We start from the raw sequence: 17,593 nt of genomic DNA on the forward strand, positions 1-17,593 counted from the left end.
TGGTGAATGTATGATTCCAAAGCATTAAATGCGCGGTGTCCTACCAGTTCTGAAGCTAGTGGACAAGCCACACTCAACCGGCCAAATAGCCACGTGTGGCTAGTGGCTAGCATGCTGGACATCATAGCATTAAATTATGCCTGCCTCCATCTTCGAGAAGTCTTGAAAGGATGCATAAAAATTAAAGCCAAGGTGTTGGTGAGCATTATGGCAATTTATTGCCTCATCATCATCAACACTGAATCCATCCTAAATACCAACAGAAATGGTATACAATCACATATTCACCCTCCAGTGTGAAACTTCTAGTGTACAGAACACAGCAACCAATGCAAGAAGCCAAGCCGTTCGGCTATCTGGTTTGAAGGAGCATACAGTAAAGATACTGTATTTATGAATAAAGCACTTCTGACAGGATCAGCTCACTGGAATTTAAGAGAGAGATTTTTTACTAGAAAAAATTAGCTGAAATTCTATTCTTGTCTAGGACATAAGAACAGCCATACTGGGTCAGACCAAAGGTTCATATAACCCAGTATCCTGTCTGCCGTCAGTGGCCAATACCAGATGCCCCAGAAGGAGGGAACACAACAGGTAATCACCACCTGATCCCTCTTCTGTCATCCATTTCCAGACAAACAGAGGCTAGGGACACCATTACTACCCATCTTGGCTAATCACCATTGACAGACATAACCTCCATGAATCTATCTAGCTCTTTTTTGAACCTTGTTCAAGTCCTAGACTTCACAATATCCTCTGGCAAGGAGTTCCACAGGTTGACTGTGCACTGAGTGAAGAAAAACTTCCTTTTGTTTGTTTTAAACCTGCTGCCTATTAATTTCATTTGGTGACCCCTAGTTCTTATATTGTGGGAATAAGTAAATAACTTTTCCTTATTCACTTTTCCCATGCCAGTCATAATTTTATAGACCTCTATCATATCCCCCCTTAGTCTCCTCTTTTCTAAGATGAAAAGTCTAAGTCTTTTTAAATCTCTCTTCATATGGGATCTGTTCCAAAACCTAATCATTTTTGTTGCCTTTCTCTGAACCTTTTCCAATGCCAATATATCTTTTTTGAGATGAGGCGACCACATCTGTACGCAGTATTCAATATGTGGGAGTACCATGATTTTATATAGAGGCAATAAGATATTCTGTTTTATTCTCTATCACTTTTTTAATGATTCCTAACATTCTATTTGTTTTTTTGACTGCCGCTGCACACTGAGTAGATGTTTTCAGAGAACTCGCCACAATCACTCCAAGATCTCTCTCTTGAGTAGCTGTAGCTAATTTAGTCCCTATCATATTGTATGTATGGTTGGGATTATTTTTTCCCCAATGTGTATTACTTTACATTTATCAACATTACATTTCATCTGCCATTTTGTTGCCCAGTTATTTTGGTGAGTTCTTTTTTAAGCTCTTCACAGTCTGCTTTGGTCTTAACTACCTTGAGCAGTTTGGTATCATCTGCAAATTTTGCCACCTCACTGTTTACCCCTTTCTCTAGATCATTTATAAATAAGTTGAATAGTATTGGTCTCAGGACTGACATTTGGGGGACCATTTGGAAAACTTAACACTTAAGACTTTCCCTCTTATCCCATGACAATTTTCTCTACTTAAGAGCCTTTACGTGAGGGACTTTGTTAAAGGCTTCTAGAAATCTAAGTATACTATATCTACTCGATCCCCCTTGTCCACATGTTTACTGACCCCCTCAAAGACCTCTAGTAGATTAGTGACACAGAGGAAAAGGACATAGAGAAAATGGAGTTTCTGCTGAAACGGGAAGACTCAAATAGTGATAATAATCTGAATGTATGTTTTTAAAAGTAAAAATGCATCCCTCCATGAGGCTGAAAAGCTCAGGAAGTCTCTGGTCCATGAACGTGTTAATTTTTCAATACAGGAAGTGTCAAGAAAACAGCAATTTTAACTGGGAAAACATTTTGGGGAAAGAATCAAGATTAACCCCCTGGTCTGTGCATTTAAAAAGGTGAGGATGAATAAAAAGAAAAAAAATTCATGGTAAGATAAATAAAAGGATAAGACGGACACAGACCCTGTGCAATAGAAGGAATACAACAAGCAGTATGTTCTTGAAGGCACTATAAAAGGCTGGTAGGAGGTAATGCTGTAATTTCTTCAGGATAGAGGTAGGGATATGAAGAGATTACAAAAAACTTCAGTATGACCAGTGACTCTTCTCTTTAGCTTTGTGTTTTGTAGCAGAATTTGATAATAATGCTTTAGGCTGCTATTTTGCAATAGGTTAGGGAGAAGACAATATTCTGCTCTACAGTTAGATTCCAAAAGTAAATTTTTCAAAGTTATGAATGGGGGACAGTTTTGAAAAATAATGTTACCTGCCCTTTATACCTTGATATTTTTGCTTCAGTCATTTACAAAATATTCTAAAACAAGTTTCCAACTTGCTATATTTTTTACTGAAGCTGTAGGTGATTTTTTGGTATGGGGGAAAGAAAAAGGGGAGATCTTTGGAAAGTCATGGCATATAGACAGCTGAAATTTGTTTTAGTTTTAACCACTGGCAAAAAGTAATTAACAAAAAACAAAAAGAGACACAAAGTCAGTTCTAAAACAGTCCACAGTTTATTTTCAGCAATCTTTAGATAGTTTTTATTTTTCCCTTTTGCTTCTCAGATGACATCAGTCTACAAATAGTGAAATAAGTATATCATAATCACTGCCCTCAAAGCCCTCTAGAACTAACGGTACTGCACTGTACTCAAGTGAAAACTTCCTGTGCGTACTTAAAGAGTTTGAGTGAAATTTAAACCTCAACACCGAAGTGACGGCAAATGCTGTGTTTTTGTACAGTCCTCCTAATATGCAATAAAAACTTAATAAATCAAGTCGCTTGTGACATATGTAAATGTAGTTTAAAGGAAGAGATTACCATTTCTGTTTATCAGAAAATTGCAACATTTAAATACAAGCACAAAATGTCGAGTTACAAGGTCAGGAACAATAATTCAGGAGACAAACAGTTCTTTACTTGTGACAACACAAACTGACAGTGTAAGGACTGTTTTACCAGCAGGAGTTCCCCTCCCCCCCTCCTCCAAATAAAGAAATCTGCATAGTCTGCCAAGGAAAGTGCTGTTACTCTTTCATATGCAACCAAAATCTAGCAAATTTTCTGAGGGAGAATGAATCACCAAGATAATCAATTTGCAAATAAAACATTTTTCCAAGTAATATAAGTTTAAAAAAAAACCAAGTCTGAATCTTCTCTTCGATAGTGTGCTTTAAAACTAACGTCTTTACGCAGCAGCATGATTCTGATAGAAATAGACAAGTACTCTCTATTTTTAAGGAACTCTCAAATCTTTGTATGCCAGTTGTCTACAGGTTATCGCATTTTAAGTGAATAAAATGTTTAAAAAAAAAAAGCAGGTCAGTGTAGTTGACAATATAATCTTAAGGCCAGATTTAAAACCAATTGAAGTGAACGAATGGGAGTTCTTCTACTAACATTAGTGATCTTTGGATTAAGAACGTTAGCTATTGTGTACTTGAACAGTCATGTTACCTCATGAAACCTTAGCAGGTACACGACTATTTGCACTCCCAGCCCCACTCCTGGGGAGCCCCCTGCCACGCCGCACTGCTACCTCTGTATTAGAGGCAGCAGCGTGGGGTGGCAGGCGGAGCCAGTCCACGAGGGGAACCAATTTAAAAACCAACTCCCCGCACAGACCAGCTGCCTGCTTGCTCCCTCTGATACAGAGGCACCAGTGTGGGGTGGCAGCAGCCTCTGTCTGCAGGGGAAGAGGGTCCCAAGCTCCCCATGGACAGAGACTGCCCTGCATCAGCAACTTCTATCCACAGGGACCTTGGACCCTCCACAGACAGCCAGGAGCTGCTGTCACAGAGCGGCCTCTGTCCACAGCAGTCCCAGGCTCACCAGAGGCTGCTCTGTGGGATGCTGCCTCTGTACACATGCAACTCAGATCCCCTGAGGACAGGGGCTACTGCCACGAAGTAGCCTCTGTCCACAGGGGCTGCGTCTAGACTGGCAAGTTTTTCCACAAAATTGTGGAAAAACTTGCCAGCTGTCTATACTGGCTGCTTGAATTTCCGCAAGAACAGACTTCCTAGTGTCTGAAATCAGTGCTTCTTGCGGAAATGCTATGCTGCTCCCATTCGGGCATAAGCCCTCTTGCGCAAATGCTTTTGCGCAAGAGGGCCAGTGTAGACAACGCGGTATTGTTTTGCGCAAAAAAGCCCCAATGGCAAAAATGGTGATCGGGGTTTTCTTGCACAAAACCGCGTTGAGATTGGCACGGATGCTTTTCTGCAAAAAGAGCTTTTGCAGAAAAGCGTCCGTGCCAATCTAGACGCTCTTTTCCGCAAATGCTTTTAACGGAAAACTTTTCCATTAAAAGCATTTGCGGAAAATCATGCCTGTCTAGACGTAGCCAGGGAGTTTGGCCCCTCGGTAGACAGAGGCTGCTTCATGGCAGCTGCCCTCTCTCACCCCCATTGTGATGCTGCCTCTGATAGACACAGCAGCACTGGGAATGGAGGGTAGGCAGCATCAGGGAGCTGGTGCTGGGGGGAACCTGCTTTTAAAAGTCAGCTCTCTTGAGTACCGGCTCCTGCCTGCCCCTCCTGCCTCTGAAGGAGGCAGCAAGGGAGGGGGTGGGAGGGGAAGAGCAAGCAGGACTGTGGAGCCAGTATGTGAGGGGATCCTGCTTGAAAGTCAGTTCCCTGCATATACTGACTCCAGCCTACCCCTTCACCCTCCATGCTGCTGACTCTCTATCAGAGGCAGCAGCGTGAGGGTGATGGGCAGGCGGATCTGGTGCCCGTGGGGAGCCAGGTTTTAAGCCAGCTCCTCATGGACACCAGCTCCTGCTCTGCCACCAGCCCCAGCTGCACCAACCGCCCATGGGGGAAGGAGGGGATTGCATGCAGTCGACAAGATTAAAAAAATAAGCTTAGTCTTATCAGCTAATTGTGTAGTCATCTGACATCCCTACTTTGGATCTGGCCCTTATGGGCTTATACTCAACATCAGAGGACATCAGTGTTTGTAGACCAAATTACAATGTGACACACAAGGCATACATTATGACGTATCAGTATTTCCAGAAGGATGGATTCTGTAATCCTTTCAGAGGGAGTCTCACTTGAACTCATAATTCTAGAATCCACACAATAGCTGTTTTTAATGCTAACTGTGACGGGGTGAGGCAACCCCACACTGGAGGGGGGGGCGAGAGAGACCTTGGGCAGGAGGGCCCCCGGCCGAGAAGCGCCAGGAGAAGATGTGCCGAGCCCGTGCGGGGGCAGTCAGGATCGCAGCAGATGACGGCGCCATAAGCGCTGGGCGCGCTAAGAAGGAGGTGCCAGCTGATGACGTCACCTGCCGGAGCAGCAGGACATTTAAGAAGGACACCAGGGCCACGAAGGGGAGGGGGAAGACAGGCCTCTGCCGCAGTCAGGAGAGGGGGAAAATGGGAAGACCGGTAAGCGCCGGGAACAGGGGAAAGCTGGAGGAGGTGCCAGGGCCGGGGCACCCTAGGGGGTAAAGAGACAGTAGATTGGGAGTAGGAAGCGGCCCAAGGCTGGGCCGTGGAACCCGAGAGCAGGTGACTTTCGGGGTTACTCCCCCATCCGCTGGTCATGGAGAGATCGCCCTGCCTTAGGGCCCTGGGCCGGGATTTGGGAGAGTGGGCGGGCCCGAGTCCCCCTATCCCGCCGCCCACAGCAGTAACCCCTGCAGCAGGCTAAGTTAGATTGCAGAGGCTGATGACTCTGGTGGCAGGTGCTTCGGGACAACTGTAGCGCATGGGGAGGGCACTAATGGTAGGGTGGGGGGAGCAGGGTGGGGGGAGCACAACAAAAGAGGTGTCTGATGGAAGTGCCCAGGTGGGATCATTTGCACTAATATTCTAAGAAATGAAAGACTGTTGATTTGGAAATCAAAGCATAAAGAAAGTGTTATAAACAGAACATGAGAAGTAATTCTTCTGCTTTACTCCATGCTGAATAGGCCTCAACTGAAGCACGGTGTGCAGTGCTGGGTGCCATATTTCAGGACAAGATATGGACAAACTGAAAAGTCCAGAGAAGAGCAACAAAAAATGTTAAAGATTATCTAGAAAACGAAACCTATGAAGGAAGAAGACTGAAAGAATTGGGGCTGCTTAATCTGGAAAGGAGAAGACTTGAAAGGGAATATAAACAATAGCTTTCAAGTACCCAAAAGTTTGTTACAAGAGGGAGGGAGAAAAAAATATTCTCCTTAGCCTCTGATGTAATTTAAGCCAAGGGTTTAAATTGCAGCAAGGGAGGTTGAGGTTGGACATTAGAAAAAACTTCCTGTCAAGGTGGTTAAGCATTGGAATAAATTGCCTACGGAGGTTGTGGAATCACTATCATTGGAGACTTAAGAGCAGGTTATGGCCTAGATTGGGGCTGGGTAAGATGTGGCCTGGGGGCCGGATCTGACCTGCCTAACACTTTGATCCAACCCGAGGACTGCATCTGGCCGCTTTCTATTATATCCTGCTGCCCGTGCCACCGAATTTCCAGGAGGTGGCTCAGGGAGCAAGATCCTATTTAAATGGCTCATGGCTCCCAATCGTGGCGCTAATCTGGCAAGGGCCAGAGCCACGAGCCCTTTAAACTGCCGCAAAGCCCAGGCAGCTTTCAGACAACGTGGTAATGGGCAGGCCCAGGAGCCATGAGCCCTTTGCTGTGTTTTTAATTCAAAGCCTCCAGCCCCAGGCAACTCTGGGGGAGGCTAGTCTCCCATCCTGCCCCTTCTGGGGATGGAACCAGCCCATAACCATGTACCAAAATTCATTAAGTGGCATCCCTTGCAAAAATTATTGCCCACCCCTGGCCTACATAATACTTAGTCCTGCCTTAAATGTAGGGGGGCTGGACTTGATGACCTCTTGTGGTTCCTTTCAGTTCTATGACATGAACAAATGCGCAGAGTGAGACTCAAAGGTTAATTGTTACATCCTTCAAGATCTCTTCCAAGAAATATGAAGAGACCAAGATTGAATTTTGCTGCCTCTTTAAAAGGGTGATTTTGTCCCTTTTAGAAAATTAAAATATTTTCCATCTAAAGTTCACCTTAACACAACATTCAGGTTCCTAACAACTGAGATTTTTTTTTATTTTCATCAGATAAAACTGTCTTCCACCAGATCATAAAATAGGAGAAGATAATATTTACCTTTTATAAACAGTGTTGCACCTATTGCAAGACATGCAGAACCAAGTTTTAATCCCAGTATCTTGTCAACTGATATACTGCCAGTTTATTATTACTTAAGTAGCCTTATCAAAAAAGGCAATTATTTTTAATACAAGATTTATAATGCAACAAAATAAATTCTTCCTCCTTATCTCACATTCCACAACATAGACTCCTATCAAAATCAGGGATGTTAAGAGGTGGGTATTTAAGTAATCGAGTAGTGGATAAGAATTCTATCGACTACTCATGCGGAGTGCGGGACCAAACCCCACTTCAGCTCTGCAATTTAAAAGGCAGTAGGAGCCAAGGGGCAGCCTGCGCTGATCCCACTGCTTTTTAAATTGCAGAGCTGCAGCGGGGTTTGGTCCCGCACCAAGTGTGAGCTGGGATTGAGATAGCCTTCCTGCCTAACTGGCAGCAACCCCTGTCCACAGGGGGGTCCCAGCAGAGGTCTGCAGCCAGGCTGTTGCAGTCAGGGGCTATTTCATGGCAGCAGCCCCTGAGTGCGGGAGGTCCCCACTTCCTGCTGGGACCCCCTGCACACAGAAGCTGCTTCTGCGAAGCCACCCGGACCACAGCTGGGCCACTGCGGTCAGGAACTGCTTCATGGTAGCATCCCCTGTGAGCGGGGGGGGGGTCCCACCGCCCTGCTGGGACCGCCCTCAGACAGGAGCTGCTTCATGGCTGCATCCCCTTACCCACCCCTCCAACTGCCTCTGATAGAGACAGCAGTGGGAAGGAGTGGGCCAGGTGACACTGTGAAGATGGTGCTGGGGGAACCGGATTTTAAGCCCCCTCCCCCCAGCACTGGCTCCTGCTTCCCTCTTCCCTTGCTATCTCTTTATCAGAGGCAGCAGAGGGTGGGACTCGCTCCCCTATAAACATAGGCTTATCGGTTAGTCAACTAGTCGACTACTCTCTTACATCCCTAATCAAAATCCATGATTAGCTGTTCAGCTGGAATGCGATTTTTGAAGTTTCTTCAAGCAAACCCCACTGTCTCAAATATACACACACAGAGGGGTTATGCAGGCTATTACATGTCAACGGACTCGAAAAAACTAGTGAGTTTTACTTGACCATCAGAAAAATTTGTTTCTGTTGTTAATATGAAAGAATCTGGTTAAAGTCACTTTATGTTTCCTGGAAATGCACTGACAAGATCATTCTGAAAATAATTATTCTTGTATAAAGTCCAAAAAACAGGGAAGACACAGGAACAACGTTAGTATGTGTTGTAGCCTATTCATAAGGAAGGGCAAAAAAAAATCTTCCTTCTGGATGATTTAGTTATAATTGTTATATTCCTTCACTTTGTCTTAACAGATTTAAAAAAAAAATTGCAAAATAAACCAAAATCAGCATTTAGCAAATAAAACCAAAAGATTGCATATGCTGAGGGGACAGATGGTAATGGGGAAATAGGTATTGTGATGGGTCACAGATTCAATTGTTTGAATCCAATCTGGGTTGACAGTAACCACACAGTTTTAAACTCTGCCATTCACTGGCTTTAAAATGACGGAGGTCTAAATGATCCGTGTACAAAGAGGGATTAAATTGTGTGTTGGAAAACATCTCCACATTTTCTCAAGCTATTTTAAAACTGTGGCCTGGAGAAGAGGACAAAAGGAGAAGGTTGCAAAACTTTAGGTTTTTATCCAAATTTTATTTTGAAAAAAATTGCAGTAAGGAATTCATACAAAATCCCCCTGACAGCCTTGAAAACTAAGGCTACATCCCACACTACCAGGACCAACGTTGAGATAGATGCACCGGAAGGCAATTTAGTGGGTTTAGTGAAGAGCCACCAAATTAATCGGAGATCACTCTCCCGTCAACCCCTGTGCTCTACCCCCAACCTGAGAGTAAGAGTGTCTCCCGTTGACTCCACAAAGGGAAGACTCCACAGTAACTGAGCTATTTGTGTAGCTGGAGGTGCATACCTCAGGTCAAATTACTGCTGTACTGTAGACATACTCTGAACTATTCAATTCTGTTTCACAAAATCATAGAAATGTAGCACTGAGAGAGACCTCAAGAGGTCATCTATGGTATCCTCAAGTTTAGCTAAGAAAAGAAAACAGATATACACCATCCTTAACAGTTTGTGTCTAACCTATTCTTAAAAACCTTCAACAACTGGGAATCCACAACTTCCCTTGGAAACCTATTCCAGAATTTAACTGCCTTTATAGTTGGAAAGTTTTTCTGAATATCTCATCTAAATCTCCCATGATTTAGATTAAGTCCATTACTGCTTATCCTACCTTCTGTGCCAATTGAGAACAATTGATTACCATACTCATAAAGCCCTTAACATAACTGAAGATCATTATCAGGTCCCCTTCTTCTTTCAGCAAGACACAACATACCCTCTTTTTTTAAAACCTTTCATAATCAGTCATGTTTTCTACAACTTTAATCATTTTTGTAGCTCTTTGGAGAAAATTCAGACATTTGTCCATATCTTTCTTAAAGTGTGGTACCAAGAACTGGACACACTACTCCATTTGATGGCTCACTAGTGTGGAGCAGAAAGGACATAAAAAACCTTCTTCTTAAAACAACCGGAATATTAGTCTTTTTTGCAAATGAACCACATTTTTTAATCTCATTCGATTTCTAGTCCTCTATAACCCCTAGATCATACATAGTAGTACAACTAGCTAGCCAGTTATTTTCTGTTTTGTATTTGTGCATTTGATTTTTCCTTCCTAAGTGCAATATCTTCTCCTATCTTTACTGAATATCTTGTTGATTTCAGACCAGCTCTCCCATCTGTCAACCTTACTGTGAATTCTGATCACAGAATCACCTAGTCACAGAGAAGCATTGCTGGGAAGGATCTTGAGAGCTAATTCAATTCAGCTGCCCTTTAGTGAGGCAAAACCTAGACTCTCTCTCACAGGTGTTTGTCTAACCTGCTTTTAAAAATGTCCAATGACAGCGAATCTACAACTTCCCTTGGAAGTCTAGAAGGGTAGTTAAGCTCTGCATTAGTTAGGAAGTTTTCCTAATATTTAACCTAAAACTTTCTTACTGCAGATTCAGCCCGTTACTTCTTGTCCTATATTCAGTGAACACTACAAACAACTAATCACCATCCTTTTCCAAAGACTCCTAATCTTGTGCTCCAAAGTGCTTGCAACTCCTTACAGTATGATGTATTCTGCAAATTTTAAACATACCCTCCACTCCATTATCTCAATCCTTAATGAAAAATATTGAATGGTACCAATACCAGAGAAAAGGCAGACCTAAGTGGAACACCACTAGATATGTTCTCCTACTTTGACAAAGAATCACTAGTAACAACTACTTCTTGAGCATGATTTTCCAATGGATTATAAATCCACCATGTTATAAGTCCACCGATAACACTCTTCCTTAGTTTGCTTATAAAGATTGCCATGTGGAACGGTGTCAAAATCCCAATGAAAAACCAAGATGTATTATACCTACTGATTCCTCCATTCACTAGGCCAGTTTCTCCTATTATCTTTAAGTGCTTTAAAAATATTAGTACATTAAGCACAAGGTATTTAAATATTATTCCCATATGTATTATGGGGAAACTGAGGCAGAGAGGAGCTACTTGATCTACCCACTGTCTTGCAGTCAGAATGACTGAGCCAGAAATACAACCCAAATCTACTAACTAAAACACCATCTTTCCCTTATCTGTCACTTTTCCCAGTGTCACTTCTTCAACATCTGATTTCCAGCAGTGTTTCATTTTTGTTCAACTATTTCAACCTTTTTTAACAAGGCCTTTCCAAATTGCCCACTCCCCTTTTATTCCTCCCTTTATGAAAAAACACGTGACAGTGAATCTCCTTTGAGAGCCTGTCAACATAAACTATTAGCAAAACACCATATTTAATCCCTATCAACACCTCCTTCTGTCTGTCCTGGTCATGTTCTCCATTAAATTTGCTCCCCCTGTTTCACAGAATCTGCTATATAGAATTCTGCATATAATGCTTCAGGATGAGAAGCAAATTCAAAAAGTGAAGAGTCATATTAGTTTCACTTTATTACTACTTGCTGAAAAAATGCAACATGCAGCAACATAGACCTGCAGTATTCTCATGAAAAGACAATTTCAGAATGTTGAGGGAGGGAAGGGAAGTCACAGGCTTCCTGCTATTACGTGCCAAATTTAAATCCTTACTACATCACAAGGGGCCCCATTGTTGGCAGTCTTGTGGAGGCACAAAAGATTTGGTGGGGATGGCGTCTGAATTTATCCTTAAAGGTGGGATTCTCTTAGACAAAGATGAGGCACAGTGGAAAGGCAGCATAGGGAAGCCTGGACTCCCAAAACTCATGCTGTAACTACTTACTGAGTAGATGTGACAATCTACAGTGTTACCAATTAAATACCTTCTACAGGAGTTGAAAGCACACACTAATACCAAGCACTTCTGAAAATCTCATCCTAATTCTATTATAGGCCATGTTCTGCTTCCTCAATATCACAAACGCTGTTCACCCATACCACAATGCATTACTTTCTGCCTTTTTTGAGGATCGAGGATTGGAGGGAAGACATTTTTTCTGTTCACCACCAGACTATAATTTATGAAACTGGATTTTATTTTTGAAGCAGCCTTTGCTGTTGTTACCCAGCTAAAACATGTAACCAACCTCAAATTTACCTCAAGTTAACAATTAAACATTTTAATTACTTGGAACACCCTCACAGTTCCTCAAAAAAACTAATTAGCTAACACAACCAAGAATTTGAATCCTAGTTAAATACAACATACAGGAGTCAAGGCCAAGTTTAGCTAAATGCACAACTATCTTTTTATATAGAATAATGGTTTTCAATTTTTTTTCATTTGCAGAATCCTAACACATTACAAGGGTCGGACCCCTTTGGAAATCTTCATTATAGTCTGTCGTCTCCCTGGAATCCTTAGAGCACCAGTTGAAAAAAATCACAAATATAAGTATGATAGCTTACTGCAGCAATTTTGAAACACAGAATGTTTAATTAGCAGACATTAAAAATATCTGCTCAACAAAGAAAAAACATGTGCCACTATAATATCTACTTCATTTTTTGAAAGACATACTTTCTTTCTGCTTGTAACACACGTGATCACAGAGTTAATCAAATCAAGGTCATGCAAGTTTTTAGTAGTACTAGCTAGGAATGCAAGCGATTAGTCGCCTATACGATAAGCATACGCTTATCGGGTAGTCAAGCAGTGATTCGACTAGTCACTTCTCCCCCATCTTGCTGCCTCTATAAAAGAGAGGCAGCAGGGGTGGGGGAGCAAAAGTTGGTGCTGGGAGGAGCCGGCTTAAAAGCTGGTTTCCCCCAGTACCATCTCCACGGGGGGACTGGGAAGGCAGAGACATAGTGGGGCACTGGGCAGCTCTTAACACATTTAAAGGCAGAGATGCAGCAGCCTGCTCCAGCTCTACCGTTTTCTCCCTTATCAACGAACCAAGTAGTGGATGGAAATTCCATCGACCACTCGATTAGCTGATTAAACACAATTTAACATCCCTGGCACTAACAACCTGGACTTATTTTAAGCCACACAATTAACCTACATCACTGGAAAAAGATTGAAAACCACATTCATGGTAGACAGCTGAAGGAATTCCAGTGGATAATGTGACTAATGCAGTGTTTCCCAATTTTATTTGGCCACTGAACCCTTTTAAACTCAAAAGAATTTTGCGGAACCCCTAATAACAGTCTTATATATGGAGCTGAAAAAGTAGACCACAAATAAGTAAGGATAATAATAAATAAAAGCTTAACAAGGTCATGAGATCAACATAAATGAAAATGGTTTTAAATAAAATTCATAAATGCTTAAATATTTTTTCCACTCATAAAATGTTATTGTAATGGAATTTTCTCACCGAACTCTTACTTTCACTTTGTGGAACTCCAGGGTTCCACAAAACACCATTTGGGAAACACTGGACTAAATGAGTAACTCCTCACATACAATGTGTTACCACAGTTACAAAACTATTGATGATAGGAGTATAGATGCCAAACTGAATCAGACCAAAAGTCATCCAAACCAATGTCTCTAATGGTGTCCAGTTGCAGAGCTTCAGCTGGAGCATATAAAATAGGACAGTTAGAGAGATCCATCCTATTGTCTACTCTTGGCTGCCTGAAGTTTAGGGTTGTACCAAGCATGGGGTCACATCCCTGACTATCTTCATAGCAACTGATGGACCTAACCTTCAAGAAAAACTTATCCAGTTCTTTTTCCAATCCAGTTATATCTCTGGTTACCACTGCATCACAAGGGAAAGAGTTCCACAAATCATTCATCAGTTCCATTAATTTTGTTGTTGTACGTGACTGAGTTTATCATAATTTCTTTTCTAATGGGATTGGTATGATAAGTAAGAAAAATAATGTTTAAATTACCAGACCAGAAAACTAAATCCTTCTACATTGTATACTAAAAATTTGGCAGGGAATCCAGTGGGTAGGTTGTGGGAGAGTGGGCAAGAAAGGAAGATGTAGGGAGTAGATTAATTCATTTTAAGAAAAGTTCAAATCTTTTAAGAAACTAGTGTATAATCTGCAAGAGCCTCACGATTCTTAAACATACTTTCCACCCTAACATTTCAAGAGTAAGTTATGATTTATTTATTCTTCTGGTACTAATTTAAAAAAATAGATATCACAAGACATGCTTTTCACACATTCTGTAGGCACTACTTGCTTTTCTACTGCGGTTTTCATGTAACTAAATGTCTGAACACTTACTAGTCATAGAGGGGATGTATGAAAGCATTACTCACTAACATCATCTCATTTGCAACCATTAATATCTTTAGTAGATTTAATCTGTGTCAGTTTTATGGGCCAATTTCTGAAAGATACTTAGCATTTGTAACTTCCATTGACATTAATGGGTATGGCAAATGCTTAGGAAGACAGCATCTGATCCTATATCAGGGTTAAATCCTACAACCCTTCACCCATCTGACTATCCAAAATAAATTAATGAAGAGTGTTTGCATGAGAAAGATTTTGCAGGATTAGGCCTTTTGCAGAGAATGTTGTCTTGAGCACAGAGAAAATATTTTCTACAAATAGCAGCTAAGATGACAGCTTGTAGAATCTTATTTATTATCATTCTGTCTAAACTTTCTTCCAAAAGAATGTGTACGTTCATGCTAAAACTAGTGTTTGGGGATTAGGAGAAAGTACTGTCCAGGTTCTTTGACTGAATGTTTTGCTCAGAGATGCTAACTAATTAATCCTTTAAAACTGAAGATTCACATACTAAACAGGAGCAACCTGTGAACCTAGGCAAACTAGGCAGTTGCCTAGAGCGCTGCCAGCCCGGGTGCCCGATGATGGCGTCACGCCAATTGACGGCCATGCAGGCGGTGGTGCCGGATCACGCCTTCCGCCTAGGGCGTCAGCTGCTGCAGCTGGCCTCGGGCCACTCCTGATACTAAATGATGTCAATGTCAAAATATTACACAACTGAAAAACATTATACTTTTTTCAAAGATAATATGAGGATCAAAAGGTGGAAGTGGGCTGGTATGAACCAATATGGTGTTCCAGTAATAACCAGTTTCCAGTACAGACCTGTACACATCTGACGTTAATGTGCTGCCATAGCTGTGCTTTAAAGACCCCCCATGGCAGCACTTTAACATCACTGACCATTTTGCCTCCCTGCCCATGGGATCCAGCAGAGCAAATCTCCACCACAGCCCTTGGGCTCCTGGCCACCATGGCAGTGGCAGTCATGAAGGGCAAGGTCTGGCTGGGGGAGTCTGACCTGAGCCCTGCCCCTTCCACCATAAGCCCTGCCACTTCTGGGTTCCCAAAGCCACCCTTCCACAGAGCCCAGTGTACAGAAAGTAAATCCTTACTTTCACTCCTGATGGGGATACAACGAAATCTAACAAAAAACCCCTCTGGGTTTTGAAATTCCAACGCCCAGAAATTAGGTTGGAATTGCTAAAATTCTAAGAGCACACATCTTTCTGAAGCAGAGATTGCCCATAAGTATAAACAAAAAAGCAAGTGAAATGTTTATCGACCCTCAATAAGATTAAGTGAAAAATTAGAAACAAAAATCTCTCGATCAAAAGATCTAGTACCAGGGCTGGTTTTTTTATATAGTTAATGGTACAGAAGACTAATAAATATTATTACAGTGAAACCTTTGTTATCCAGCACTCTGTTAACCAGAAAATGTTGTTAACTAGCATTGGCCCCAGCCACAATACTGTCACATCTTCAGGTGCACAGGTCTGGCTTGGTTTACCACGATTGGCTTAACAATTTTTTATTGAAGATGCACTAATAATCTTTAACTCAAAATAGAAATAGAAATGTGAGACCAACTGCCTCACACTACAAAACTATCAATATTAAAAACTCGAGTTTTACTATTATTGTCCATTGGTTTTTCCTAGGTTGATGGGACCCTCAGATAACCGGAGTTTTTAGATAACCGGAATGCCCTAATCCTCGAGCGTGCTGCATAACACAGGTTTTACTGTATCATCAACATTTGATATAGCACTGAGATAAAGCTGCAAAGCTGTTTTAACTATACATAAAATTAAAAACTAAACTATTGGTAAGAATGACTTTTAATGCCTAATACTTTCCCCACCAATACTGTCACATAATTTGATAAGTGTAAACAAAAACACTTTAAGCAACACGATTTAATAGACCATCACTGTAGACAAACGAAGGAAAGGAAAAGAAAATCTAACTCAGAACCCCAAAGTCTCACAAACCAGAGTACAGAATGAAGATACCGAAACAAATGCATTTGTTTTTTACTTTATAATCTAACAAGATAAAATGTTTAGAGCAGCATGAATCAATGTGCTACAGCAGAGGTAAATCAGTGTCAGCCATGTTATGAAAGAAACTGCAGTAAAAAAAAACAACAACAAAAAAACAACCTTAGTCTTAATCAAGTCTGATACACAGAGCCTTGATAAAATCATTGGCTAGCAATGTCACTTTAGTTATTACTATTATCTGACTTCTTCCACATAAACTGCACACAGGAACAGTGATTACATCTGAACATGCTATGTCATAACATTAAAAAGGAAATATACGGAGAATACAAATGTAACCACTATTGTATGATATATACATCCTAAGATATGTAGTGAAAAAGATGAATTCACTTACTCAGCATTAAATCCATTCACATGTAAGATCCTCATCTGTTTGACTATTGTGCTTTTACCAGATTCACCAGCACCTAGAAAATGAAAGTAAACAAGTTTCAGAAGGAAGCATGAGTGATGCAGGGGCACAAAAGAATCTTCACTTCAGCAACAAAATCTAAAAAATTTGGATTACTCAGTGCATGAGTGAAAAGCGAAAGAAAGAAAAAAAAAGTAATTGCCACAGGAAACTGCAGTCATGGCTAAAAATAAATACCCAGCTCCAGTCATGTGTCAGAGCTGAATCTTGGAGGTTTTCACCATCCATTATTTCTAGTATTAATGTTGATTCAGGCTGGGGATATGGAGGAAGAGACAGGGGCAACTTCAAAATTTTGGGGAGAGGGAGGAGAGAAACTGACAAGCTTGAATCTTCTCATTTGGTCACCACCTTCTGGTGGAGAGAAAGGTCAAGTAAATCCGTGTGAAACAAAAGCATTTTTCAGTTAGGTCTTCAAAATCTTTGAGCCTTAAATGTAGCTCTTACCATACAAATACTAAAATTAAACCATTCAATATGTAGGATACAGATACTGTCATCTGAAAATGGAAAGTAGCAGTTCCACTGACCCTTCCACCCACACAACTGTAGAAAAGCTCCCTCCTCCTTCCCTCAGTCTACGTCCTGTAAGTAGCCTCCCCATCCTCTCCACAAGCTCCAAATCACTCACACACTCTATGGGTTGCAGAGAAAGCCCTCTCCAGCCTGTATCCTGTAAACACCTCTCCTTGTCTTCTCCCACCCCCAGACACCTCTGAGCGAAAGAGAAAGCTCCTTCATATCAGTTGGCTTCCTATAAGCAGTACCTTTCTGTTTTCCCCACCCTACATGCTAAGCCTAGGACATGAAGAAAGCCCCCTTTCTCCCATTCCAGTCCCCCTTGTACCCACTCCCCCTGCATACTAAAGGGCTTCAGCCACAAAACCTGAATGAGCTATCCACACATTCAGTTCAGTGGCTGTCTGTGCAAAGCAGACAGACATTTTTTGCAGGAGTAAAACTCCTTGTCCTACTAAAATATGCACATAGACGCTCTCTCTAGCATCCTTTGACTGCTTGTTTTCCCCTGCCATAAACCTCACTAAGAGAAAGCGTACATACACCTTTGTAGGATAG

General features: G+C 41.6%; 1 protein-coding gene and 1 long non-coding RNA gene across 5 annotated transcripts in view; one reads left to right on the top strand and one right to left on the bottom strand.

Moving 5' to 3' along the window:
• GNAS (GNAS complex locus) overlaps positions 1 to 17,593 on the bottom strand; it is a 270,305-nt gene that overhangs the window by 140,575 nt on the left and 112,137 nt on the right. For all 4 annotated transcript variants that reach the window (XM_075901129.1, XM_075901130.1, XM_075901131.1 and 1 more), the window contains exon 2: positions 16,439 to 16,511. In XM_075901129.1, coding sequence (XP_075757244.1) covers positions 16,439 to 16,511 — 73 coding nt within the window. The remainder of the gene's footprint in view (positions 1 to 16,438; positions 16,512 to 17,593) is intronic.
• LOC142818842 (uncharacterized) lies at positions 5,376 to 16,726 on the top strand. The gene is made up of 3 exons (XR_012896499.1): positions 5,376 to 5,509; positions 12,114 to 12,218; positions 16,500 to 16,726. It is a non-coding gene; the product is annotated as an uncharacterized LOC142818842 (long non-coding RNA).

This window comes from Pelodiscus sinensis, chromosome 18 (assembly GCF_049634645.1).
Source record: "Pelodiscus sinensis isolate JC-2024 chromosome 18, ASM4963464v1, whole genome shotgun sequence".
Classification (NCBI taxonomy): domain Eukaryota; kingdom Metazoa; phylum Chordata; order Testudines; family Trionychidae; genus Pelodiscus; species Pelodiscus sinensis.